Source organism: Panicum virgatum, chromosome 1K (genome assembly GCF_016808335.1).
Source record: "Panicum virgatum strain AP13 chromosome 1K, P.virgatum_v5, whole genome shotgun sequence".
NCBI classification, from domain to species: Eukaryota; Viridiplantae; Streptophyta; class Magnoliopsida; order Poales; family Poaceae; genus Panicum; species Panicum virgatum.
Window position 1 is genome coordinate 27,337,899 of NC_053136.1, and position 15,736 is coordinate 27,353,634.

The 15,736-nt window shown below is 42.6% G+C and overlaps 1 protein-coding gene and 1 long non-coding RNA gene across 7 annotated transcripts; one reads left to right on the top strand and one right to left on the bottom strand.

The window, feature by feature from the left end:
- The first annotated feature begins 264 nt into the window (after positions 1–264).
- On the top strand, positions 265–598 carry LOC120700542. The gene is made up of 2 exons (XR_005685931.1): positions 265–414; positions 474–598. It is a non-coding gene; the product is annotated as an uncharacterized LOC120700542 (long non-coding RNA).
- Positions 599–1,673: 1,075 nt separating this feature from the next.
- Positions 1,674–9,912, bottom strand: LOC120700500 (alpha-terpineol synthase, chloroplastic-like). Of its 6 annotated transcripts, none has more exons than XM_039984787.1 (8): positions 9,567–9,866; positions 6,637–6,793; positions 6,115–6,370; positions 5,053–5,416; positions 4,672–4,890; positions 3,003–3,138; positions 2,646–2,897; positions 1,833–2,396 (listed from the first exon to the last, which is right to left on the bottom strand). In XM_039984787.1, exons 2-8 carry the CDS (start codon positions 6,646–6,648, stop codon positions 2,097–2,099), a joined length of 1,539 nt encoding a protein of 512 aa, XP_039840721.1. In that variant the 5' UTR covers positions 6,649–6,793; positions 9,567–9,866; the 3' UTR covers positions 1,833–2,096. The 6 variants fall into 6 exon arrangements, with proteins under 6 accessions (XP_039840701.1, XP_039840721.1, XP_039840710.1 ...); XM_039984776.1 differs by having other exon boundaries at positions 6,115–6,373; XM_039984782.1 differs by having other exon boundaries at positions 6,115–6,373; positions 6,637–6,777; positions 9,567–9,712.
- Positions 9,913–15,736: the final 5,824 nt, after the last annotated feature.

Here is a 15,736-nt window from a genome sequence, read left to right on the forward strand (position 1 = left end):
ACCCCAACTCGTGAGTTTAATCATTCATCTACAATTTGGTTGTGTTCTTCCTTGTTCTTGCTTGTGTTCTTCGATTCGCAGGCAAGGATTAGCCTTCGTGGCAAGGTCAACCGGACAGTGCACGGTTGATAACCAAGAGACGACATGGTGGTTCGATTGCGGGCTCGGGTCTTGTTGATCTGAAGCCGGATCGCTTGTGTCGGATTGTCGACAAATCGATAGTTATCCTCCTGACAGAAGATTGGGACCCCCTGTTCCCATCAAAGAGCGTGATTCTTCAGAACCAAACTGGGATCGGAGTCTTCATACTTTCTTCTCGGAGGCATACACTATCGTCTGGATACTTTTTTCAGGTTGCAATAACTCCATGCATCTTAGAGCCGTTGGAAGCAGAAGATTGGGCATTACTACTAGGTGCAAGGCTTGCTGCAGCACTAAACTTGCAGGTGCTGAACTTCCTGCACAACTACTAGGTGCAAGGCTTGCTGCAGCACTAAACTTGCAGGTGCTGAACTTCCTCACAGACAACGAAATACATTAGGTGTAGCTAAAAGGAGATCATCACGCCATTACCCTCGTCATTGGTCATTGCAACCAATTTTTTCTAAGTTTGCATAAATCACTAAAGGGATGCAACATTCGATCATCAAAATCAACAAGGACTCAAACAAGGTGGCTGACTGGCTCGCAAAGCAGGCAAGACAGGCAACAATTCCTAGTCCTTGCCTTTTCTCTTGCATAGCAAATGTGCATTCTACTAATCAATGTACTGTGTAAAGTGCCCATATTTATATTGTGCCTCTAAGTAATGCAATATACCATTTTTTTAAAAATAGTTTCAAATACTGGTACACACCAAACACGCAATGACTAAAATTACAAAATATTGTACACGAAAGTGCGGAACATGGTGCCGGTTGATATGGGCTTCCTTTCCTCGGCATTAGACAACACACTTTATTTGTTGGAATTGTCTGTACTAGAAGGAGATAGCAAAGGGCTCCACAAACAACAAATGGATGGTATCCTTGAGGTTCTGACAGTTGGGCTATGTTCCATCCTCTGGCAGTCCCTGAAGGTCTTGCGATCGAAATCCCACCGTGCCTGTTGGGCTATGTTCTTCTTAATGTGGTCATCGCCTATGTGCATTGTGGTGATGGCAGCCCACGCCTCCTTCACTTTGTCCTTATTGGCGATTGTGGTGATGGAGCTAAGGTGGTGAAGAGCACATCGAAGGCCATCATGACTTCCTTCGGGTCGACATCGGTGACATTGAGTGTCCTCCACAATGCCCAGGCTTTGAGCTTCACCCATGAGCCATGCCCAATCCGAGTAGTTGATCTTGGTGTGCACGGGTAGCTAGTGCCGCCATCCACCTCATGAACCACTCGGTGGATCATGGCGCCGCCATCCTTTGTGCCTCTTGAGCTGTCACCCTTCATCCTGTCAGCCTTCCTAACTCATTTCAGCAACATTGGCTAAGATCTTGCCATTGCCTACTCGATTGCATGGTGACAATTCCAGTGATGAAATCTCGCCACGATCGGTCTCCAGGCCATAGGTGGCTCTGATGCCACTTGTTAGAGATTGCTGAAGTAGCAACGTCCGCCGGCGAGCTCTCCGATGAACACTAGAAATCAAGCGAATACTAGTGGATAAACACAGAGAAACAATTTTGTTTTTGTGCTGCAATGCGGCAGCATTTATCAGACTCTATAATATAAATAACAGTACAGACTCGACTCAAACATGGCCACCAGCCATCCCAGAAGCACGGCATGCCTCTCCTCTTTGTGCGCCATCCCGCAAGTCGAGGTATGTCGCACCATGCAAGCACTAAAGACCAGTTCTGCTGTTAACATGCACAACTCAAGCTTATAGATTTGCACAGCCTGAACATGGTCATGCTCTAATCCAATAGAAAATAGAAACACACACACACACACACTAAACGCTGAAGAATTATTCCAACATGCAACACACCAAACGAGCAATGGCTAAAATCACAAGCTTGTACACGGAACATGGTGCTGGTAGATATGGGCTTCCTTTCCTCGGCATTGGTTCACATTGTTTATTTGTTGGAATTATCTTTACTAGAAGGAGATTGCATAGGGCTCCACAAACAACGAGTGGATGGTATCCTTGAGGTTCTGACAGTGGGTGAAATTATCATCCAGGTTGTACATGAACTCCATCGTCCTAGTCAAGTTGAATATCCTCTCCAGTAGCTGCCTGGGCACTGCATTATCAGGGTTCAACCACTCATGGTTAAAATCTTTCCATGTATGCTCTTTCAAGTCCTCTATCTTCTTGCGTGCAATTTCAATTGAGACACTGTGCTCTTTCATGTAGCTTTTGATGGTTGAAGCAACATGAGGAGTCAATTTTTCTCGCTGCATGCACAAATTAGTATAATTATAAATCATCCAGTACAATTTTGGTAGAATTAAGAAAGAGTGATAATGTACGCATGAAGCAGTAATGCATTGTATCCATATTATTTAAGAATCTCATAAGCACCTGCTTGAAGAGCACAGAGCCAAGTGTTGCTGCCAAATATATATCAGGCTTCGAAGCTCAAAACTTACTGGTATGGTTTGACAATTTTTTTTGACCGAAAGGGTTTGAGAAATTATTATTACCTCATATGTCTGTAGATCATCCAATAGTCTCAAAATTATGCAAAGTGCCTTTACAATTTCAGGCATGGTAGAAACCCAATCAAAAGAGTCCTTCGTTGCTATGTCGTCCATTCCAACAAAGGAAGCGCATGCCAACAGGTGACATGCCCCGGTCCTTTGCGAAACCTGTAGGTGCTCATTGACGGTTCTTGGAATATATCCTTCTTCACGCATTTTTACCTCGGTGTTGTAGCCTCTAACCAGATCGATTGTCTGCAGATCTATACCAGTTAGTACTTAAAGAGAAAATATGTATTTTGGTAACTTTTAGATGAACATAATCAATTTATAATAATAAGAAAGGGAAATGTAACTTACAAAGTCTTTCAGATAGGGCATGCGATATTTCTCCTCCGATGCTAGCTGATGGTCTATGGTTCCATAGCTATCCAAAATTTTTCCAAGCGCATGCTTCATGCACTTTGGGAGACCATCAGCAAATTTTGTATCCCATCTGCGCATTATTATGAGCCACCAAACATATGAACGTTACATACTTACATATGTCCGTATAGCAACAGAAAGAGAGCTAACATACTAAATATTTATCCTTAATGGGGTTTGACTCATCTCCAATTGTATATTGTGCATGCAAAGTTCTTTGAGTATGTACAGTTATTATACATACTTAATATTTTTAATTACACTATACAAGATATAATGGGCATCGGTCCATAAGGAATGTTAGTACAGCTAGTTCCACATCAGTACCAGCAACATGAACCCGTTAGTACCGCTTCCACATCAGTACCGTTGCATGAACCTGTAAGTATCAGTTCTGCATCAGTACCAGTTGCATGAACCCGTTAGTATTGGTTCCGCATTAGTTCCGGTTGCATGAAACTGTTAGTATCGATTGTTTCTGCATTAGTACCGGTTGCATGAACGTGTTAGTAGCGGTTTTGTATTAGTACCGGTTGCATGACCTAGTATTAAAAGAATATTTAGTACCAGCTGGCAACGCCAACCGCAACCAAAGTATAGAATGCCAACTTTTTTCAAAAAAATAAATACTTCAAATCTGGAAGGACTACAATTGTTGATGCAAAATACTCACGGCTGGCAGTGCATATATAGGATTGAAACTCAGGACCTCTTGCGGCCTCACGCATACAAAGCTTACCATCTCACTTGTATAGCAGAGGTGATTGACAGAGATGTTTTCCTTTCGGAATAAACACGTGACCCATTAGGATTGTGTGCTAACAACAACTGGTACTAAAGGCTATACATTAGTACTAGGTGGTGTTACTAACCGGTACTAATGTACTAGGTGTAGATATTAGTACAGGGTGATAAGACCAACTAATACTGATGAACCGGGTGATAACACCAACCAATACGGATTATCATCTGATACATTTTAAGACGTCTGCCTCGGTTAATGGATTTTTGGAGGCAGTTTTTGTAACCGCTTCGGTTAATAAAAAATGATCGCCTCAGTTAATCAAAGGCATTAACCGAGACGGTTTTTTTAACATGACAGTCTCCGAGGCAATTTTAAAGCACCTCGGTTAATGAAATTTTGTAGTAGTGTCCTTCATAGCCTTTCATCCACCCCAAATCGATCCATGTGAATTGAACCCATCAGGTCTAGTTCATAGATGTGTATTCAGGGTGGTCCGAAGGCCAGTTGTTTGGTAGTGTTATGTGCCATAGGCAACATATAGGATAAATGTGTTGTAATTATCGGAGAAGGAAACCCTCTACACTCAAACCCATGAGAATCCAAAGTTGATATACAAAAATATAAAGGTTCGGCAAAAAGTTTTAGTTCACAATTTCAGAAAATGGATATGCTATATTATTCAATCAGACATAAGCAGATCGCCATTCATCTTTCTTCGAACACGCAACATTTAAATGCCTAAAAATGCTATGCCTTACAATTTAGTAATTCTTTGCATAGAACATACTAATGAATAATTTCAAAAATTTAATTTGTTATGTAGCATATTTTTTCACATCATGGCAAGCTGGAACAAACCTTTCCATGCAGTTGGTGAGTAGCTCGCACTCTTCCATAGTTCCATAGGAATCAAACATATCATCAAATATGGTGGCTATAGCAATCACCATTGTCAATATAATTCGACCTCGTGAATGGCATGGTTCGAAATATACTCCTAATATCCAAAAATAGCACTCAACGACTCTATCTCGTGCAAATGGAAGCTTTGATTCAATCTCCATATCCTTCCACCATCTGTTAAATTTTGAAAACCTTATTCGTGAGTGTAGTTGTTAAAAAACTTAACTAAAAGAATAAATTTAAACTACATATGAATCCATATTTACCAGGATAACTAGTAATGATTGTTTTTTAATACTCCTATGGAACAAATTTGAAACAATGGCAGTACTTCACCTTGTAATGATTTCCAATTCCTGCTGATGATGCAACTGCATAATATTAGAGTTTAACTTTGCAAGTTGCAGTACTGACTTATGCACTGTAAGTTCTTTCTCAAATGTGGATATATAATACTTTGACTCATAAATTCGGACCCTTCTTGGGAGGGGAATCTCAAGTGCAGATTTGATTTCATGTGCTAATGATCCTTCCAGAGAGGGTAATATTGCTTCTAAATGAGTTCTGGTAAATACTACGGCTTCATCTAGTATTATCTCTCCATGTGTTCCGAGGTGTGCAGCATTATACAGACTCAATAGCTCCACTGGATTTTTCGCAAGAAAGCTCCCCTCTTGATCTTTGAACCTCACAAACACATCTGAAATGATACAACATCAGATTCATGAAACAGTAGTTGTGAAATTAATATTTCACTTAGTCAATCAATATAAGGCTTATTTTATTTTCAGAAAGTAAATCCTATCAAGAATTATTAAAAATGTATCCATGTTTAGTGTACACAACTTGGATCAATGGATTCATATTTGAATTGCTTTTATGATAACGCTGATTTAGTAGCAATTTAAAACATACTACAAGAGAAGTAAATAATAAAATAATCGAATCTTTCACTACATAGTTTCTCATTTCAAAATTTGCCTTACATGGGTAGACAGAGGAAGTAAGTAAAAATATAATAGAAGACCTAACTTAATGTGGACAAGTATAAACTACTACATAACAAATATCGGTATTAAAATTAATGTAATAGATGAATATAAACATTAAAGGAAATTAACAAAATAATCATAATTCCAAGTCGCCCTCATTTTCTATTAACTTTTATGATGAAAGGATTAATATAATTTATTTCATCCATCTATCCAGTAATTAGTGACATGAATTTCTACACAAGTTTATTGATTTTTGGTGACTTGTTTCTTTGACACGGAGATTAATTATCTTCAAATTCTCGATCTAAAACAGCTTGTATAACAACAGATACCTACAAAAGATCTAGAAAATATATAGTGTTATTTATTTGAAACTTGATCCATACATGTATATCTTAATTACCTGGTGAAACTCTGTGTCCGTGCTTACGAAGCAGATAAAACCACATAGCTACCGTGTGAAGATCACAGTCAGTAAGATTAACTGTCCTAATTTGAGTCAGTGCAGCATTAATGTCATCTTCGAACAAATGATGCAAGCACAGACGCTCCAGCGCATCGATAAGTTGTAGCCTATGATGAAGGTCCCAAGCAACTGAACTTGCTACTATTTTTGCCACGTCTTGCTTCACTTCATCTGCTCGTTCTACCATCCACGTCTGCTAAAATAGTATTTAAACTGAGCATATATAACATATATTATTAATAATGGCTTAGATAGGAACACTATACATATTATTAGCTGTATCAATCATGAAAATGTTTTCAGTTATCTCCATTCGAATGATGCAGAGAATGACAGAATCCACATCACTGACTGAAACAGTCACGCACACACATGGGACCCAGTTATGCATCAATAATTTGGAAAGACACCGTTGTGTTCTTGTTTCACTTCTGAAATCAACCAGAAAAATGAGACCACCTGCTCCACCATAGCCAACAGATGCCTATGTTGTCTGATCCTTGTGGGCCACACAATTGAATCCTGCTCTACCCTTCACGTGACACCATGTGCAAGATGTCCAATGCTCTCCAATGATTTATGTCCAATGTATTGCCAATACTGTTGACAAATCATTCTAAAAATAAATTGAACATATTCAGTAAATTTTGATTCTACCTCAAGCATTGAAATGATGTCGATGAGCAGATATTGCACATTACCTTTTTTTCAGTTATGTGCTAACACGCTACTGATTCTCTACGAAAGCTGATTTTCTATAAAGAGAATTACGCTACAAAAATAATTTGTAGCAACAACCCATTTATTTTAGGGGCCGGTTAAAATATGACCCGCTCTTATAAATGAAACAGACCTACTGTAGCAGTTGATAGTTGATGATGTCAATTATCCCAGGAAATGACCACTATTTTTAGGGGCAGGTGACGTCACCTGCCCCTAGAACTGACCATTATTTCTAGGGGTGGGTGGTGGAATCACCCGCCCATAAAAATCCATTTCTAGGGGTGGGTGACGCCAAGACCCGCCACTACAAATGTTCTCATACATAAAAATTATAACTTTTCATTTGATCTCGGATGAAGATAATATAGAGCTCGACCAGATCTTAAATTTTGTAGTTGACAACTTTTTAATTTAAGATCATTTAATAGTCCAAAAAATTATTATATGTTCTCTACTTTTAAAACCTACATGTTTTGATTTGTTTTCAAACAACCTGGCATGTAGAATATAGAGTTGATCCATATCAAAGTTTTAGTTGTAAGATCTAAAATTTTATAGTTTATACATTATTTATTTAACAACATTTAGTATCACAAGATCATTTGCTACTTGTGCCCTATATATGGCTATGACTATATAGTATCTCATACAACTCAAGTCACATTTACAAGTTTCCACGATCTTAACCTTTATATACACTGAAATATATTTGACATTTTGGCATATTTTTTTTGTATCTATAGTTCACAATAATCATAGTGTAGAAGTTTCACTTTTTTTATTTCTTCTACTATATTTTAAAATATTTGAATGAACTTTTGGAATAAAATAAAAAAATTGTAGGGCGGGCAATGGCATGACCCGCCCAGGAAATAGATTTGTGGGGCCGGGCCATGGGCTCACTCGCTCCTACAAATTAATATTGGAGTTAATATAAAAAAATAGCATATTCCATAGAGTCACAAATGATTGTGTAGTATGACGAAAATGAGGGTATGCGTGAGGCTTTAGGTAAGCCTTTCAAACCCAGTTTCTGCATGCGTGCATATCTCATCAAAGAAATTGTAACGAGCTTTTTTTCTATTTTTTTTTAAATTCTGGAAATTGATTTGTGGGGGTGAGTGATCCTATGACCCGTTGTAGGGGCGGCCATGTTACATGTCCCTACAAATGGACTTTTAGCTAAGCAAGCTAGAGGCTGGTATGACCCTCCCCAACAAATGGCGGCCACATTACTTGAATTGATTTTTAGCTACACAAACTAGAGGTGGTATCACACCCACCCCTAAAAAAAAATTTACCCGTCCCTAAAAATGCTTTTTCTGTGTCTGAAAGTAATTATCTATAATTCTCTACCATAAACTTTATGGGAAGGGGATTCTGTTTGAGATCGTGAATTAGAAGAAGCTAGTTTTTTTGCTATCAGTTTATTTCAGAGAATTACGTCACATAACTATCATAGAATCACTTCTATCTAAAATACTATTTAACTATTTAGTAGAGGTACTTCTAGGTTCAACTTAGATGCTGCTCTAAGAGCTCTGCCAAATAAACACATAATATATTGAACTTTTAGTTGACTATATGGTTGTATTATGTCAAACTAAAATAATCTAGATATTTCTTTGCATATTACTAATTGAAGGGGGGAAATTTATTTCACATGTACATGCGCTGCGAACATATATTTCATAATAAGGAAGCATATGACTTAACAAACTATTGTATTTTTATTGTCACATGATGCAGATTTAAACTTGTCTGTTGAGGCATATTGCACGTGTAATCAATCTTTTTGACGAAACAGGAGGGGGAATCCCTACTGGTTATCTCTATCTTCACTATTTCTAAAGTAATGTTACTTGGTTCATCAATCGGAATCCTAATCGTAGTCCAGACAAATCAATATCTCAATCCTAAACAGAACTCGGGATTTCAATTGGAACACAGACAATCAATCTCTCTCACAATCACGACACAGAGCGAACGAACACAAAATTGACAGTAATATGTACGTCTATTATATTACCTGTAGCAATGCAAGGGCACTACTAAAAAAGAAAGAAAAAACATTTATTTATATGGGAACAAAGGAAAAGGAAAAAGGATATCCATAGTGTTTCGAAAAGAACTATGAAACACTATGGATATCCTTATTTGCCCTATGGATATCCATGGAAAATTCATGAGTCCTTTCGAATTCTGAACAGATGGCTGTATTAGTTGCACCAATCTCGTCAAAATAAAGCAAAAGGAGACAAAAACTGACTTAATTAGCAATGGGTAATGGCCGTATGTTTAGTATTGTGTGAGGTAACATGCATTCAGATGGCCAGGGACATATGTGTTCATGCATGTGTAGAAAGGAGGGATTGTCTTCATGGCCAGGGACATCAAAAGGGATCGTGCAGAATGCGAACCATCACAGTAGCAATAAAACTGTAAAAGAGCATTGTAAACTGGGCTTTCATGGTGGTTGAAACCAGGGAGTTGGCCTGTAGAATGCAGAGGGCAGGAGCGACTGGAATAATGAAAATATAGAGCGACAGGGTCGCAGGGATAGATAACATCCCTGTTGGATTTATATCCAAAGTCAGGTCACTATTGTTCTAGAAAAAAAAAGGATCCTGACAGCCCCAATATAAAAGATATGAAAGTCGATGAACCTGCTGTTTGGAGGAAGCTGCTGCGTCGTAGTAGTGTAGGAAGAAATCTCCCCATATAGAAGGATGAAAATTGCATGGATTCTTGCCCAAGCGATCGTCAACCTTATCATTGTGTAATGTTGCCACTGAACACTGTTGCATTTGCTGGCGATGCAGCGTGGTTTGCCTCTGCTGCCGACGCCACCAAGAAATACGTGGTTGCCGTGCTGTGGCAGGTGCGAGCAGGCAGCTCCCATTGCACTGCCCTGCAGGTCTCAGGGATAAGGTGGTCATCGTCACAGTGCCTTGCATCTCCTATCTTAGCGGCGCGGTGGTTCTATGGACTAAGGTACACCTGAGGTCCTGGCCTTTCGTTGTTTATATAGAACTCCAGCATAGTCCATGCACCCTGTGTGGTTGTCTGTATTGCCTCTAGGATTGATGGTGAATCATGTGTTTTGGAGGGGTCCCTGCCCGCCCTTATATTGTCCGGGGGGACAGGGTTACATGAAAAGTCCTAGTTGACTACTATTGGAGTCCTTCCCATTTACTATCGGATAGTTTCCTTCAATTGACTAGTTCTACTTCTGTATAAGTAGTTACAATATGGTAAGGCATATCCCATGCGATACTCCTTATTCCAGAACATTCTACACCTGTAAGCTGACCCGTTGCCACAGGTCTGACAGTCGCGGGCCTGGGACGAGACGACCGGCGGGTGCATAGGGCCTGCAGTGGCCCCAAACGATCCTGACCAGCTCGCCACCGGGGCGAGGCGTGCACGCGGGAGTGGCCGGCCGTGGCGGAGTGTTTTGAGCCGGTGGCCGGCCGGCTGGCAATGCGCAGCTCCCACAAAGGACACCCGTGAGGGCAGCACTGGTGTACACTGCCGGCCGACCAAAGATCGAGCGGCGGCGGACGTGTGGGAGCGTGAGGCGAGCGCACGGTAGCAGCACGGACATGGAAAGCAGCTGAAGCAGAAAGTGATCTGTCCGAAAGGAAAGGCTGTAGGAGACGCGCAAGGTCAAGCAGCATCTCGTTTCAACAAAATTATAGGAGATGGGTGTCACAGCCCTGAAAAAAAATCCTCCGCCGGGCCCCACTCGTCAGCCTCTCACCTTCCCTCCTCTCAATTTTCTCCCGCGCGCCGCGGCACGCGTCGCCGCCGCCGGCCATCCTCGGGCCACGTGCCGGCTATCTTCGTGCGCCGTGCCCAACCGTCCCTCCTCTCATCGCCTCAGACCCCGCCCCGACCCCCGTTCCCCTCAAACCCTAACCCTAGCCTTCCCCTTCTCCATTAACGCCGCCGGCCCGAGCTCCCGTCGCCGCCCGCCGCCGCGATTCGGCCACTCCGTGGAGCCGCGGCTCAATTCCGTGCGCGGGGAGCATCTCCTCCCTTCCCTCGCTCGGTTTCGCCTCTGACCCGGCCTCCTCCCTCGCCGTGTAGCGCCGCCGCCGCTCACCTCGGTCCGCCGCCGCCTAGCGTCGTCGCGCCACCCGGCCGTCGCCGTTCCTCGCCCGCGCCGCCGCTCCTCGCCCGCGCCGCCGCTGGTGAGCCGCGCCGCCCCCTCCGCATCCCTGTGCGCACCTCCCCTTCCCCGCTCTGGCCCCGCCCCGTCCCGCCGCCTCGCGCCGCCGCTGCTCGCCGTCGCCGCGCACGCGCGTGCGCGCGCGCACCGCGCGACGCGCGCGATGCCGTGGCCGCGTCCACGCCGCGGTCAAGGCCGGCCTCGCCTTGACCCGGCTGGGTGGGTCGCTGGCCCGTGGGCCCCGCCTGTCGGCGCCTGGGCTGGCCGGCTGGGGGTGTTCCTAGCAATTTTAGCTAGGGTTTCTTTAGGATTATTTGTGCTGCAATCTTGCAAAATCCCTAGAAATTCATGTGTAGCTCCACAAATTATGAAACTTGTTTTGTTAGATTCCTCTAGCTTAGAACTACTCAAGAAAAATATTGTTGTGCATGTTACTTAGTTGTAGATTTATCTATAGATTTATCTTGCAAAAGTGAGTTTATTGCTTGGTTATTTGTGTACTGCTCGAAAAATGTCAAACCAAATTTTGTTAGACTCCTTGTGATGTGTAGTTTTCAGTGGTGCAACTTGTTCACTTGTTTCCTTGCTGTGTATCAAAGTTTTAGTTTGTTTCCCTATACTTTGTCTGAAAATGGTTTATTATAGAACTTTTTACTGGAAAATGAGAAAATAGTAAAACCAGTTTGGTAGCTTTGTTTTCATGCCTAGTATCTAAGATAATTTTCTTGGATTTGTTTAGTTCAGTTGCATTCCTTTCCCGATTTATCTTGCTTAGAGTAGCTGAAAATTGATCTATTTATGGTTATTTATAGGGAAATGCTTTTGCTGCAAAACCAATTTTCATGAATTCTTTGCATTGTCTTCTGCGTGCTCCAATTGTTTCACGATTTATGCTTGTGGTTAAGTTTATTTCTTATTTCTTGCATCGCATTCATGCATTTTAGTGACCGGACCGCCGGAGGTTGAACCCGTGGAACCCACCGAGTCCGTGGAGCCTGAACCCGGAATCCCGTTCGTGGTCGAGTCTAAAGTTAACCCAGGCAAGCAGCTAAGCATATTCCTTGCACCTATTTAATCTGATTTAGCTTAGCTATCTCACCGGGTAATGTTGGGTTATATATATTATCTATGTATTGCATTCTTGTACCTCATTTGATGCACTATCCTTCCTTGAATGGTTTAACCATGTCCTTGCCACTAGTTAGTTAGTTAATTACTTAAATTGACTAGATGCTTAGCCCTGCTTAGAGTACTCATTTTGCTCGCTAGACAGGAATGGTTTGGAGGATCACACTTACCGATAATCCTTGATCGCGCTGGTTCGGTTGGGTTGTTAAGAGTTTGGTAGTATCGAGATTCGAGCGGAATGGTAGGGCCTAGTGAATAGAGTCACATGGGCATAGTCTGCTTGGATCGGTTAAGGACCGTTCGTGGATGACGTCGGCTTTGAGCACCTTTCCGTGCTACCACATATCCAATATAATGGAACGGATAAGCCAATTACCTTCCTTGACTTGATCGTTGATGTACAGTCCTAGATACGTGGCCCAGGGCTATGCAGAGAGGCTTAGAGGTGTCCCCGGGTGGACCTGCGAGTAGGAAAGTTTAGAGATGTCCCCGGTGGAAACTAAGTCTCTACGCGTAAGCTAGGTGTGAAGATTTCAATGATCGAGCCATGTTGGGAACGGTTGACGCGAGTTCCCTCTTATCCAACTTTAGCGGGTTGGGTGAGTCGCATGGTCCTTGCGTCGTGTGGGTAAAGTAGTACACTCTTGCAAGGTTATAATCAATTCGAATTGCCGCGCTCTCGGTTATGAGCAAGCTCTTTGTCCGTTGAACTCTTCGTAGAAAGTTCCGGTTATGATGGAAATGGTTCATAGCACTTTTGTGACTCATTATATTGTATTCTCTTAATGTACTAAAATTGTTTAGGGGTTTGGGCAACATTAATCAATTCTGATAGGTGATAGTGTAGAGAACTAGTGCTGATGCATAATTACTTAACCCTAAAGCTTTTACTTGAGCCAATGCATGATCCTTGCTTGTTTAAACGCGTAAGTCTTGCGAGTACCTTTTGTACTCAGGTTGCTTTCTAAACCTCGTTACAGGTGAACCCGAAGTGGTGTTCGGCCATTTCTACCAAGCTAATCCAAACGCGGGGGAAGAATAGGTCGTGGTGGCTGTAATGATGTCCTTGAGCAAGGCGTCATTACTTTAGTAAGTTTTTATGGTAATCGAGCTTCGCGAGAGCATGTAAATGCAATAAACTTTATGTTTCTGTTTAATATGACTATCGTGAGCCCAAGGCTTGTAAGCGAAGTTTGAAACCCACCTATGTTGAACTTATAATTTTAAGCTGTGAACTCTGATTGTATAAAACTGCTCTTTGTGGATTATTGGCAATGTATTCGATTGTAAACGGTATGTGCATATGCTGATTCTGGGCGTATGTTGGAGCACATACCGGGACTACCGGATTTGATATTGTTTTGGATGAATGACGTGTTGGTTATTCGGGTCTCTAGATGTGGGATAACACGTGGCATACTCTCGGGCAAGCACGTGTTAACTCTCATCTGGATGATAATAACCGGCGGTTCGTTTAAAATAGTATCAAATTGGGCGGTTCTCACAACGGGTATCAGAGCTGAGTTTCCATGAAGTGAACCTAAAATTTGTGTAGTGGGTTGAGAGTCAAATAAAAATTTGACTACTTACACTAAGATTTAATTTGGTTAAAAATTTGAACTTAAGGTAAAATGCTACCTTTCTTCCTTTGTCTTAGAGCTAATTCTTTCTTATTGCTTCACTCATTTAATTAAGATATGATTAACCTCTCTTGTCTGAATGAGTAACGGGAGCGTAGGAAAACCCTTTCACATGCTGGAAACCTTTTGAGCCTTGTACCGGGGTTGAGAAGGTGAGAATCACCCATTGTCCTGAGTGCTAGTAGGAGGATTGTAGCGCTGCTGGACAATGCGGTTGTTTTGGGTCGTAAGTGAGTGCTAGAACGTTAAGACGTGCTCACGATGTGAGGAGACGACATGTTGCATTCATATCTTGCATTCATGCATACTCTTTCATGTGGTTTCTAAATTTGTACTTGATCAAATTAGTGTGCCGTGGTCTAGATTTTGCCAAGCTCGTTCTTGTTAATTCTTAGTGGACCAAATCTACTCTATCTTTTAGAGTTACTACTCTGGTGTTGATCGTGTGTTAGATTTTTATCTACACATTATCTTTCCACCCTGCCTTTGAGTATCATTCTCTATCTTTCATTCCTGACCGCTAACCGTTTTGTTTATTAACAGGATGGTGTTGCGTTCGGGAAATGAAAGGGATGGTGCCAGTGGTTCGGGTGGCAATAACAATCGCAACAACGAGGATCCCCTTCCTAATCCTCCAGTTCACCCAAACCTCGCGGACGTCCTGGCCCGACAAACTGAACTCATGGCGCACTTAGTCAATCAGTTGGGCAATGCCGGCAACAATGGTCCAAGAGCTGAGCCTCAAGTGAACAGGTTCGGGGATTTCTTCCGCACTAATCCTCCCATCTTCCGTGGTTCCAAGGATCCTCTGGATGCGGATTTCTGGCTCAATGTCATCGAAGAGAAGCTTGGTCTTATTGAATGTGAGCCACATGAGAAGGTACTCTTTGCTGCTCATCAACTGCATGATGCCCCTGGGGTTTGGTGGCGGAACTTCAAGGCATCTCACCCTGCCAACTACCGCTTCACATGGGAGGAGTTCCGCACAGCTTTTCGCTCCTTCCATATTCCCAAGGGTATCATGGACATCAAGAAGAAGGAGTTTCTGAATCTCACTCAAGGAGGTCGTGATGTGATGGCCTATGTCAATGCCTTCAACACTCTCTCCCAATATGCACCTGAAGAAGTGGCCACCGATGCCAAGAAGCAAGAACGCCTGTACGATGGTCTCTCTACAGAGTTGCAAGACAAGATCTCCACTACCAAGTTTGAAGATTTCAATGACTTGGTAAATATCGCTATTAGAGCTGAGCACAAGATGAAGAATCTTGAGGCAAAGAACAAGCGTCCTGCTCCTACCTCTGCGGGCGGTAGCTCCTCACGTCCACGTCTGGGGCCTTCTCCTTTTCCACCTCGGGCACCGGGTACGCAACCTCCCCATCCTATGTGGATTGTGCGTCACCCTCAACCTCCTCAAGGACAAGCTCCTAGGCTGGTCAATGCCTATTGGAACAACCCAGGTGTTACCGCAAAGGGGCCGTGCTTCAATTGTGGTGGCCTAGGCCACATCTCCAGGGACTGCCCCTCTCCGAGGCGTGGCGGTGCTTTCAATGCACCTAGGCCCAATACTCCTCTGCCTCAAGCGTCGCGTCAGGAAGTCAAGACACAACAGGCTCCTAAGCGTGGTCGTCTCAACTACACCACCGCTGAAGAAGTTCCGGAGGATGCTGAAGTACTCATGGGTACGCTCCTAATCAACTCTCACCCTGCAAGTGTTCTTTTCGATTCTGGGGCAACTCTTTCGTTCATCAACAAGAAATTTGTGCTGCATAGTAAACTTGAGATACAAAACCTACAAGTGCCATATCATATAGAATCATCAGGTGGGGAAATCATTGCTAGAAACTTTGTGGATAAGGTTCCAATTCTCATTGCGGGAGCTATTTTTCGTGCT

What these genes read in the sequence shown, in the direction of transcription:
- LOC120700500 (XM_039984767.1), bottom strand. Translation starts at nt 9,857, where the DNA reads ATGCAAGGCACTGTGACGATGACCACCTTATCCCTGAGACCTGCAGGG. An exon ending in CGGACACAGAGTTTCACCAG is followed by an intron (nt 5,417 to 6,114) that starts GTAATTAAGATA and finishes GTATCATTTCAG; the next exon opens with ATGTGTTTGTGAGGTTCAAA. An exon ending in GAATTGGAAATCATTACAAG is followed by an intron (nt 4,891 to 5,052) that starts GTGAAGTACTGC and finishes AAAATTTAACAG; the next exon opens with ATGGTGGAAGGATATGGAGA.